Genomic DNA, 12400 nt, shown 5'->3' with positions numbered 1-12400 from the left:
CACAGAACTACTCCCACAAAACCTAGACAACCCAATTCGTTCCTAATGCAGCTGTAAAGATTAATAACAAGGAAGTGATGGGGCCTGAAGAGACTCAGGAAAGAACCGAAGGCATTTCCCAAGGGGATGGGGTAAACTGAAACCGCGTGGTCAACTATCTCTGAGACCCTAGCAGGGGCAGCCTTGCTGGGATGGCAGGAGAAACACAAAGGAGGGGAATGAATCAGCCAAGGCAGCTGGGGAGGAGCCAGGGAAGCCGAGGCCCCAACTGAGCCCTGCTGCCCAGGTTTCACTCTAGAGATCCTGGGAAGACACCCCTCTGACGTTGGCCCAGTCTTCCTCTCTGAACTACACCCACCTCCTGTCCTCATAGAAAGTATCCTGAACTGGCTGACCACGGCCACCAAGGGGACAGGAAGGCTGTATAATTCCTAATTCCTCAAGGTCACAGTTTTCATTGTAGGATGTATCACCACTGGAAAGACGTGACCACCCCTTCCCTACACCACTCCTACAATGTTATGGTGACGACACGAGATCCTGAGCTCACGTGCCCTGCCAGCTCTCAGTGAGTAATGTGTGCATGAACTTGCTGTGAGTAATGTGTGCGTAAACCTGTCTCTGCTCACGAGTCAGTCCCAAATCCTTTAGACCTGCTCAGTTCACAGAAGGGAAAATGTTTAAGTCCTGACCCTTGTCTTTCTCCATGCAGAGAAAAGGAACAGTGGCTGCAGGCTAAGTCAGAAGTCTAGAGCTCTAGTGACTAGAATCTAGTGTTTTTATTTGAGACAGAGTTTCGCTCTTGTTGCCCAGGCTGGAGTGCAGTGGCACGATCTCGGCTCACCGCAACCTCCGCCTCTCAGATTCAAGCCATTCTCCTGCCTCAGTATTCCAAGTAGCTGGGATTATAGGCGCCCGCCATATTTTTGTATTTTTAGTAGAGACGGGGTATCGCCATGTTGGCCAGGCTGGTCTCAAACTCCTGACCTCAGGTGATCCACCTGCCTTGGCCTCCCAAAGTTCTGGGATTACAGGCATGAGCCACCATGCCCTGCCTAGAATCTAGTTCTAATTCTGCCGCTGACTAGCGATGTGACCTTAGATGAATCCCTTCACTTCTCTGAGCCTCAGTTTCCTCATCTGAAAAATGGGTAGGAAGGGGAAGGGTGACACGGAAGGAGAAAAGCTAAATGATTTCTAAATTTTAGAAGTACTTGGTTCAACATAGGTGAATCACAAAAACACACTGAGCTTTGAACACAAGCACAAAAGATCAATCCTGTGTACTGTATAATTCCATTTATGTGAAGTGGAGAACTGGAAAAATGACCCTTTGGCCAAAACTTGGAGGTCAGAGGTCAGAACAGGGAAGACCTGGGGTGGGTGGGTTGAGAGGAGCATGAGGAAACTTCCTCGAGGGATGGAGACATTCCCCATTTGAGTGGCTGCTATACAGTGTGCACAGATGCAAACTTTCACTGAACTGTACACTGCAGGCCTATGTACTGCAGTGTACTTACATACCTCAACATTTTTGAAGAGAAAAACAGTACTTGGTAGACAGGAAACATGATTTAGCAAGTTTAGCAAATGAGCCAGGAGGTACCCCCTCATCCGCCCTTATACCTCAAGTCCTGACCAGGAGCCCCAGGGACCAAAGCTAACCCCAGGTAAGGATCAGTCACGCCTGCGTGGGGCTCTCAAGGCAGCACACAGAGCACCAAGGACATGCTAAATCTCCCTATACTCTAACCCCTGGCCAGAGCCTGAGCCCCACCTCCCACCACCCAAGAGTCAATAGGCACTGAAGCAGCCCACACGCAGAGGAGGACAGGGACAGACACGCAAAACTGGCCCTTACACCTCTGGAGAGACTAGCGCGGTGGGGCTGACCGCCACCTTCTCCTCATTCTCCTCTGCCTCTTCCTGCCCAGGGCCCAGCTCCTCGGCTTGGGAATGCTGCTCCGTGCCCTTCTCGTGGGCAGGTGGGCTTGCGGCCTGCTCCCTTGATAGCAGTAAGGAAACAACTGTGTTAAAGCCAGTAAGAAAGCAAGAGGCTTAAGACGCATGCCATTTGGGGTCAAAGAGCTATGATAGAGACAAGAGAGACAGCCCCAACAGTTTCCCTACCTCAGGTCTTAAACCTCCCTCTCCCCACCCTTCCTCTCCCTGAATTATCTGCATCAAAGACCAGAGACTCCTGCCTCACAACGGAAGCAGGATGGTTATGGTACCCCAGGAGCTCCGTACATAGCAGGTGTTCAGTGGATGCTTTGATTGCACATCGATGCTGCTCAGGTTCCCTAGTGATTCATTCCAACCCAATAAATTCTAAGACCAGCATGTTTCTCTTGCTAGGGGGACAGAGAACTAGCAAATGTCCACCACGCTCTGGACTAGGCTAGGAAAAAAAGGTCCTCTCAGCTGGACTCAGAGTGATCTGGGCTTCCCTCTCTCTGGGCCGAGCACATAACAGGGCTCCAGCTGGGGCTGCTGAATGACTAGAAGTAGGATGACTATTGGAAACAGGGGTGCTGGCAGGGAGGGGACTAGAGAAAGGGCTTCCTGGCAGGAATGGAGCAGCCAGGGTGACACCAGTCTCTGCTCCAGCCCCTTGCAGGTAGACACCTGGGACAAAAGAGACACCTCCTTATTCAAGAGTTTCTAAGTTCCTCTAATCAGACCACATACCCTCATTTCAGCTGCAGACTGAGGACTAGGAAGAGGCACATGTCCTCATATCCAGCTCCCATGGGACACTAAGCAGAGCCTCTGCTGCTGCTGCTGCTGCTGCTGAGGCTACAAACCCGCCCCAGCTCCCCACTCCCTCCCCAAGCCAACCCCAGCCCCATCTCTCTCAGCACTAGCACACATACCCACTACACGCAGAGCGGCCGCCACCCGGGGATGCTTCCCCTCATCCTTACCTCTGGAGGGAGAGCTGCGGGCTGAGGCTGGCTGCAGAGTCCTCCCCAGGCTTCTCTGCCTCCTTCCACTCGGGCTGCCCCTCGGGGCCCTGGGGGGGCTCTTCTTCGGTGGCCAGGCTTCGAGGGGGACTCTGGGCCCGCTCCTCATGTGGAAGTGGAGGAGATAACCTGGTCAGGCCAGGTAGAGCAGCGGAGTCAGGTCCCTCCATTTGGAGAGCGGGAAGAGAACTGGGGAATACAGTGCGTGGACCTAGGTCATTGCCTCCTCCTGGGTTATGCTCCAGCCCCGTCCCCAAATCCATCCGTGGAGAGCCACAGCAGGGCAAGGCAGCCACACATGTGGGAAGGAGTGACTCCCTCCTGAGCACCCCTTTTGCCTAGACTGGAGTCAGGCTCCACAGGGGTCCCTATGCTGCCTCTGCTTGGTTCAGGAATCAGAGCAGGACACACTCACAAGTGTGCCCATCCCCAGAGCTCCCCATCGCTGGGGCCAGGAAGGGGTGGAAGAACTAAGTGGGGAGAAAAAGAGAAGCCAGACTCAAGAGGTCAGACTAGAAAATGCACGAAGCTGTCATGGATAGGTTTTGAGGGTCTAAAAGTGAAATGACCATTCTCCTTCCCCTTCTAGGGTGGTAGCGCTTGTCATGGGGCTCAGGCCTGAGAAGCTGAGAGCCCCTGTCACATCACACACAGTTGCACACTCACAGATAGCTGCAGCCATTTCTGATGTGGCAGGGCCCTGGCTCAGAGCTCTGAGTTGCAGTACCAACCCTCCAATGTGGCTCCTCCAGACCTCCACAAGGTTTCTCCAGCCCTGGCCCATAACAGGCACACACACAGCTTAATCAGCCCTGGCCCCACAATGGTGCCTGGAGTCCTGCCAAATGCACCCAGAGGCACTTCACATTCCCATCTTGGTGGAGAATCAGAGGGTCTGCTCATGCATGCAAACATATATACACATTGCCAGTACACACACGTGCACATACATATACACACGTATGTGCACACACAGACCCTGCAAGGCCATCCAGCCAGTTCATCACCTGCTGCCAAGCAAGTATACACTGAGCCAGGCCAGCCACCAAAGCCAAGAATTCTGCCCAAGTCCACACCACCCTGAAGGCACACCCCTGGGGATAGCCTCCCACCTATGGTACCTCTCCAAGCCTTTGGACTGCTTGCTCTGCAGCTCATCTTGGCTGGACTGGCTGTCATTCTTGTCTTCTATTCCCAGTGGTTGCTGGGCCTGTAGGAGAGAAGCAATAAAGAGTCTGTGTTGAAGGAACTGCATTTGGGTCCCTCCAACCTCCTGCTGGCTCTCAAGCTTAGGAGAAAGCTTGAGAAGTTGCTCTCCAGAGGATGGGACCATACGGGACACAGAACAGAAGGTTCATCTACTGCACAGTGAAGCTTCCCCAAGCTTTGGCTAAGCCCCCAGGCTCACAGCTGCTCCCTGGGCTGGCCTTGAGGCCTGGGGAGGATGTGGCAGAAGACCACAGCCATTACACAGAGAGCCAGGCGCCAGAGGCCGAAGCAGAACACACAAGAAAAAGAAAATCCTGCCTCCTGCTGCAGGAAGCCTGCACTGCAAGCTGCGAGGAGAAAGCAGAGAAATCCATGAGTACCCCAAATCCACAGAGGCCCAGATGAGCAGTGTGCCAGCGAATTACAAGGGTGCTGAAATTAAGGGCAGAATCGGGGGGCAAAGGCAAGCACATGAGTAAGGATAAGTCCCGGAGAGATGGAGTACTGGTAGAATGAGAGAGAGAGAGAGCTGTGCCCGAGACAAAAAGGGCACCACCTGGCACCTGGAGGAAGACAAAGTGCTCCTTCACTACCTTCAGGGACCCCCAAGCACCCAGGCCCCATCAGCAGACAATGATGCCCCCTTCCCAGTCAGCAATTACATCATCCATCAAAAACAAAACCAAACAGGACAACAATCTCATTTTAAAGCTTGGGTGACTAGTGACATTTAGCGAGTCAGTTAAAAAAAAGGAGACAGGAAGAACTATTCTTTGAGGCAAGGTCTCACTCTGTCACCCAGCCTGGAGGGGAGAAATATTCCTGATCATTTCAAATATTTTCCACAGGGGGATAGTAGTGTAGTCAGCCTGGGGTCAACCCTTTGTTCTAGCTCTTCCTGCCTGGGAAGTCTGTCTCCTCCACTGTATAAAACGGGATCGTATACTGCAACTCACAGGGCTTCTGGTGAGGATCAAAGCAGCTCGTATACGTAAGGCCCAACTCGCAACCCAAAGAAGGCACACCACCAATGTTAGCTCCTCTTCCCACATTCCTCTCCCTCTCCCCCAGCCTAAGGTGAAAAACAAAAAGAAAAGACTCTGCCAGTGCCAGTCCCCATCCTAGGACCTGCACTCCTTCTGTCACACCAACAGGAGCCCCGTCTGTTCTGGGACACAGGGTCAACAGGAGAGGTGGGGCGGGAGACAGCTCACTCTGTCTTCCCCAGTAGGGTCCCCAGCCCTGTGCCCACAGCCCCCACACCTCTCCACTGGCAGCCTAAGCCCCAGCAGCTGTGGCTAACCCTGCCATCTGGATGGGTGAGGAAGGGCAGGGCTTGAACTAAAACCCAGCTCCCCCAAATTACATTAAAAATAGAAATGCTGCCTGTGAGTGCCTCCTGGTGCCTGCAGCAGAAGGGCTCCCTGCCAGGGCTGCCACTCCTCATCACATCAGCATGGGCAGAGCCTGCAGACAACGGCAGGGCATGCAGCCTTTGCTGCCCCACCTTGTTCCCCTTCTGGCATGCAACTCACAACTTGTCTCCCCCTACAGACCACACCATGCTCATCACGTATCTCCCTCTCCCACCCATCAAGAAGGAAAATCACACAGGCCCACTCCAGTTAACAAACTAAAATATAACACAAGTAATAAAGTGGGGTGATAGTAATAGGGGGACTGAGCCCTGAGTCAGAAAGGACTCCGGGGCTATCAGCCACACACCGTAAGAAAAAAGGGAGCGGAGAGGAGGGCCGGCTGCAGACCATGGCCTTCCGGTCTCTCCCTTCTTGTTTCACCTGATATTTCTGTGAGAAACTGAACCATCCCCACCAACAAAGAAAAGGGGATTCTCTGGGAAATACCCGGACCGACGGTCCTCTTGGTATAGAGGGTCCTCTTCCTTAACCTTTTTGCTCCAGAAAAGGAAGCCAAGGAACCAGATGAGGAAAGCAGCCAAGGTCACCATTCTTCAGAAAGGGGAGACAATCGCACATCCTAAGCCTCTGGCCTAAAATACCATTTCCCTCTCCTTAACTCGGCTCTAGGGTCTTGTTTTTGTTTAAGATTCAGTCCTCAGTTAAATAAACCATGGTGTATTCATACAGCAGAAGACTGTGCAGCCAACAAAAAGAATATGGTAGATCTATATGAAATAACTCAGAAATAAGTCAAGGGCCGGCCGGGCGTGGTGGCTCACGCCTGTAATCCCAGCACTTGGGAGGCCGAGGTGGGCGGATCACGAGGTCAGGAGATCGAGACCATCCTGGCCAACATGGTGAAATCCCATCTCTACTAAAAATACAAAAAAATTAGCCAGGCATGGTGGCGGGCGCCTGTGATCCCAGCTACTCAGGAGGCTGAGGCAGGAGAATGGCATGAACCTGGGAGGCAGAGCTTGCAGTGAGCCGAGATCGCGCCACTGCACTCCAGCCTGGGTGACAGAGTTAAGACTCCGTCTCAAAAAAAAAAAAAGAAAAAAGAAAAAAAGAAATAAGTCAAGGGCCTATTCTCAAATTTAAAGAGCACATCACCAAGCAGTTTAGGTAGCACAATCACAATTTTTATGGGAAGAAAAAAGATAAGCAAGTAGAAAATAAATATATGCTTATATGTACACAGAAAATTTTCTGGAAAGGCACATGAAAAATGTGAATAGAAACTATCCATAGTCCCTGTCTGTGTAAGGCTACAGGAAGTTGAGAACTTGGATCTTCCGTATTATTTGAAATAATTTTATAATCACTTTTCTAATTAATTACGAAATGTATTATGTTGGCAGGGCACGGTGGCTCACGCCTGTAATCCCAGCACTTTGGGAGGCCAAGGCGGGCGGATCACCTGAGGTCAAGAGTTTGAGACCATCCTGGCCAACACAGTGAAACCTCATCTCTACTAAAAATACAAAAAAAAAGAAAAATTAGCTGGGCATGGTGGTGCGCACCTATAGTACCAGCTACTCGGGGAGACTGAGACAGAAGAATCACTTGAACTCAGGAGGCAGAGGCTGCAGTGAGCCAAAATCGTACCACTGCACTCCAGCCTAGGTGATAGAGGGAAACTCCACCTCAAAAAAAAAAAAAAGAAATGTATTATGTCTAATTCATTATAATCGTTTTTTGTGGTGATGGTTGTGAAGGTATACAATATGGTAAAACGTATCAAATAAATGTGCAGTTTATTGTATGTCAATTATATCTCAATTAAATTGCACTGAAAATATTTTAAATGAACAAAAACTAGTATAGCTCAGCCCTCTGCCCTGGTCCTGCCCTTGAGAGAGAAGTGGAGAATATGGCAAAATGGGCAAGAACGCACAGGAAGGACAGAGGATGGCATCTACCGTTTTGTCCTATGCTGCTCTCTCCTCCAGCTCCCCCTCCCCAACTCGACCCCTCCACCCCCAGAGATGGTGGACAGCTGGAGGCTGAGCCTGCAAAGGCTTGGCTACTCAGTCAGCCACGCTGAGCACCATTACCCACATCACGACAGGCAGGTCACAAGGTATAGCTTAGGGGAAAGGTCCCCAACCCCTGGGCTGCAGAGCAGAACAGGCAAGGAAACATTACCACCTGAGCGCCCCCTCCTGTCAGATCAGCGGTGGCACTGGGTTCTGACAGGAGCATGAGCCTATCGTGATCTGTGCATGCCAGGGATCTAGGTTGCGCACTCCTCATGAGAATCTAATGCCCCTGACCCCATCTGTGGAAAAATTGTCTTCCAAGAAACTGGTCCTTGATGCCAAAAAGGTTGGGGACCGCTGACTTAGGGCTTCCTCTGCCAGGGATGGCCACCTCAAGAGGCTGTACCTCGTGAGAACCAAAACCACGTCAGGTCCTGCTACTGCGTTACAGCAAGTGGCACAGCCCAAAAAGAGGCTGCTAGCCACATCAGGTCTTAGGTAGACCCAGAAATCTGTCTTTTTCTCAAGCTCCCAAGTAATTCTGATACTGGCCAGGTGTTGGACCCCAAGCAATGGGATCTACCTCCACCCCACTGACTCGGTAACCTTCCCACTCACCTACTGCCAAAGGAGCTCCACAATTCGCCCCCTCCAAACCTTTCCTGACTAATCCCACCTTCCTCTGCCTGTGCCTTCACATCTCTCTAGCACTGCAAACAGCATGACCAAGATCCAGCAAGGACCTGGTGGCTGGACAGTGGCCCAGAAAGGTTTTATCAGCCAGAGCTGAGAGGAACATGTGGGGCTCAAACGCAACTGGCCTGAAAACTCTAGCCTGCCTCTAGCACACATTTCACTAAAGGCTCCAAGGCTGGGTTCATATTAAACATCTTGTTTGTTTCACCCAACAAATTTCCATTTTGCCCAAACCAAATGTTCCCTTAAACTTGCAGAGATCATGTGCCAGAACTGCTCTTCTAACCAATCCACAAAGAAAAAGAAAAGTCTTCTTGGCTTGAAGCTCCTTAAGGACAGGATCTGTGTTTGAGTCATCTTTGTACCCCACGTGGGTCAGTCACCATCCATGCCCACACAGAGCTTACATCTGGCAGGGGAGACAGACAAACAACCATCAAACAAAACAAGAGGGACTAAGTGGAGCAAAGAGAGGGAACAATTCATCCCATTCGAGGAGGTGGTGTCAGAGGTGAACCTCCAGGACCGAAAAAGAGCTTGCTGGGAAAAACGGGAAAGCAGAGTGGCAGGCAGAGGGGTGGTGGAGGTGGAGAGTGTGCCCCGAGATGGTGAGCAGCAGACCCAGCTGGTGAGCAGCGGTGGGCTGGGCATGTAAAGAGGATGAATGGGCCAGGATGGGAAGTGCCTTGAAATCTACAGTCTACACAGCGCTTTGCACATAAGCAGACAGTCCACTCTTCAGCTGCTGAATGAGTGGATAAATGGATAAATATATGATGGAAAAGAGCTTTAATTTATAGCAACAATGCAGGAATGGTCAGAAGCCCCATGAAAGGCAGTCAGGACCATGCCTTAATGAATTAGAAGGGAGAGAACTTCCAGAAATGCAGCCTGTGATGGGCAGGGCTCAGTTCTGGGTCATCCGAAAAAGCGGTTGTGAGGAAAAATGAGGCCCCAGCTCAGCCCACCACCCAGAGAGACTCACCTGCCAACGAGTTCCATCCAGGGCCGGGGAAAGCACATCAATATCCAGCAGGTGCTCCGAGATCCGGCTGTGAAAACCGAAGTCCTGGAGAGAGTGGAGATGCAAAGTTCAGCTCTGCCTCTGTCACGGTCAACACCCACCAGGCCTCTTCACTACCCCAACTCCACTTTCCAGAAAGATGTCTGCTATGTGCCCAGCTCTGTGCCAAACATTTCAACATCACTAATTTCATCTTCAAAATAACACTGCGACTCGATGGAAAGATATGTGATCAAGCAAGTATGGTAAAATGTTAACTGTGGCCTATAGATGGTAAGTATGTGGGTATTCACTGTACAATTTTTAAAATTATTCCATATGTCTGAAACTTTTCATAATAAAATTATGGGGAAAAAATAACCCTGTGAGACTAAAACTCTTTCCCTCATCTCATAGATAAGGAAGCAGGTTGGAGAGCACATATAACTCGCCCAAGGCCACACAGCTGATAAGCAAGGGACCTGAGGGTCAGATGGGGCCCTGCACTGACGGCAAAGCCCAAGCTCTTTCCATGACACATACTGTGAAGGATGTCACTTTCCGGCTATCTCTCCCTCTCCGTGGTGCCCAACCAGGCACAAGAAGAAATGCCAACATCCCCAGAAAACCTGTGGGCAGTTTTGAAACGAGCCTTGGTGGGCCCTTTCCAGCTCGTTCCATTCCTTTTCCATACAGGTGCCCACCTGGACAATGAGAGTTAATTAGGGGTGCTTCCTGCGCTGGCTTCTCTTTGGGACAGGCAGCAAGTGCCCACACTGGTGCCAGTTTGTTGCTGTCCTCTGGCTGCCACAGGCCCACGATCCCACCTTCTCTGAGCCAAAGATCCCTGCTGGGCTAAGTGAAGGACTGCTGCCCAATAGCATGTTAATGGGGACAGTTCTGTCACATCAGCCCTGACTAATGGTGGGACACCCAGACAAAATCTGGTCCTGCTGTCCACAGCCTCCTCCATCTATTTCCATAGAGAAGAAAAATGCTGATGGGCACATTTCTCCACATGGGTGACTGCTTTAGAAGAGCCAGCCCCCTTGCTTCCAAGAGATCTGTGACATGGCGATTCTTCACGGACAGTTTTTGCCAACAATGCCTTTTTTTTTTTTTTTTTTTTTTTTTTTTTGAGACGGAGTCTCGCGCTGTGTCACCCAGGCTGGAGTGCAGTGGCGCGATCTCGGCTCACTGCAAGCTCCGCCTCCCAGGTTCACGCCATTCTCCTGCCTCAGCCTCCGAGTAGCTGGGACTACAGGCGCCCGCCACCACGCCCGGCTAGTTTTTTGTATTTTTAGTAGAGACGGGGTTTCACCATGTTAGCCAGGATGGTCTCGATCTCCTGACCTCGTGATCCACCCGCCTCGGCCTCCCAAAGTGCTGGGATTACAGGCTTGAGCCACCGCGCCCGGCCAACAATGACTTTTTACCTTCCCTTTCTAGCTTGTGGGTTTTTCTTCTTTTTTGGTGACATTTTCCTTTCAGTTTGAGTTCTACTTCACTTAATGCAGCTGCCATCTGCCTCCTAAGCCCACGGCTCAGTGAGTGGCGAGCACACACAGCCTCCTAATTCTTCTGCACCCCCTCATATCATTACTGTTCATCCCTGACCCTCTCCCACTAATCCCTTCCCTTTGATCTGCCTCCTCCAAACAGATGGAGGATGGCTTCTAGAGGTAATGCTCTGCCAAAAAGCACCCTGAACTATTCCCCTTAGGTACAGACCTGGCAAATGAAACGATGATACAGCAGGCTGGGTAGAAGGTCTGGGACAAAGAAACCACGGATGCTGGCATTCCAAGACAAAGCCTAACTTTAGAAATGAAGCCACGGCATCCCTCCTGGCCTGAGCCTAGGGACTGTCCTCACCACAGCTCAGTGATCCCATAAACACAAACACACCAGTCTCTAACCTCCTAGGCTGATGGCAACTCACATGATCACACAGGCAACTCACACAACAGTGAGAGTAATAATAGCTAACATTTTAACATTATTTTATATATAATTACATTAATCATGTTTATATGCTAACATTTTATATTCTCTGCCTTTCTTCTCACAACAAACCTATAAAATAGGAAGTATTACCCTTAGTTAATGAGTTGAGAAGCTGGAGCTAGACAAGACTCAAGCATGAGTTTGAAATTCTCCCACTTACAAGCTGTGTGATGCTGGGCAAATTACTTAACCCTAGAGACTCACAAATCCATGCTCTTCGCCACCACTCTACTGCCCTCATCTCGAACTCACCAGGCCATGGAAGGACTTGGGGTCAGAAGTTATGGAATCTGAGAGCTGAGGTTCCTTCATGTGTTCACTAATTTCCAGTTCCTGGAGAGAGAGAGACACAGAGAAATCCCTCAGAGCAGAGCACAAAGGGACATGGTCCCTACCCAGGGAATTCTGTTCAGGCTGTGGTACCAATATAGGGCTCAGGCCAAACTGAAATCCACCCTTCTTGAAAACCTAAAGGAGGCCTGTGGACCCCGCCATTCTCTCTGGACATGTGCACAGCCTCCGCCCCACTGGGGCTGGGCAGCCCACTGAGTAGAGACAACCACACTCTGAATTAGATCAGCAAGGACTTATACGAGTAAGGGGAACCAAGAGTAGTGGAGATGGTTAGAAAGGTGGCAGTACAGAAGTCTGATGCCATCCTAAAAAACAGAAAGAGAGCATCTTTCCTAGGAAATAGATAAAAGTTCTTTTTTTTTTCCCCCGAGACGGAGTCTCACTCTATACCCCAGGCTAGAGTGGCACCATCTCAGCTTACTGCAGCCTCTACGTCCTGGGTTCCAGCAATCTCCTGCCTCAGCCTCCCAAGTAGCTGGGATTACAGGTGCGCATCACCATGCCTGGATAATTTATTTTTAGTAAAGACGAGGTTTCACCATGTTGGCCAGTGATCTCCAACTCCTGACCTCAAGTGATCTGCCCGCCTCAGCCTTCCAAAGTGGTGGGATTACAGGCACGAGCCACTGCACCTGGCCGATAAAAGCTCTTTAAATGAATTCCCTCACCATCTATCTGGAAGAGGAATAGAACTAAGGGTTGAAAAACCTAAAATGCCAAAGGATCTCCCCATTCAAGCTTACTTCTGTCCATTTTGGTCAT

General features: G+C 50.6%; 1 protein-coding gene across 24 annotated transcripts in view; it reads right to left on the bottom strand.

The window, feature by feature from the left end:
* Positions 1-12400, bottom strand: part of CEP164 (centrosomal protein 164) — an 86721-nt gene that overhangs the window by 28265 nt on the left and 46056 nt on the right. For 11 of the 24 annotated variants that reach the window (XM_077964343.1, XM_077964344.1, XM_077964350.1 and 8 more), the window contains 4 exons: positions 11537-11617; positions 9260-9343; positions 4088-4176; positions 2928-3155 (listed from right to left, as the gene is read on the bottom strand). In XM_077964343.1, the coding sequence (XP_077820469.1) occupies positions 2928-3155; positions 4088-4176; positions 9260-9343; positions 11537-11617 (482 nt within the window). Of the gene's footprint in view, positions 1-1861; positions 2006-2927; positions 3156-4078; positions 4177-9259; positions 9344-11536; positions 11618-12400 lie in introns of all 24 variants that reach the window. The other 13 variants (XM_015115785.3, XM_077964345.1, XM_077964346.1 and 10 more) reach the window with 5 other exon arrangements.

The sequence above is a fragment of the Macaca mulatta genome, chromosome 14 (assembly GCF_049350105.2).
Source record: "Macaca mulatta isolate MMU2019108-1 chromosome 14, T2T-MMU8v2.0, whole genome shotgun sequence".
Classification (NCBI taxonomy): Eukaryota; Metazoa; Chordata; class Mammalia; order Primates; family Cercopithecidae; genus Macaca; species Macaca mulatta.
This window is presented reverse-complemented; position numbering and strand designations above follow the sequence as displayed.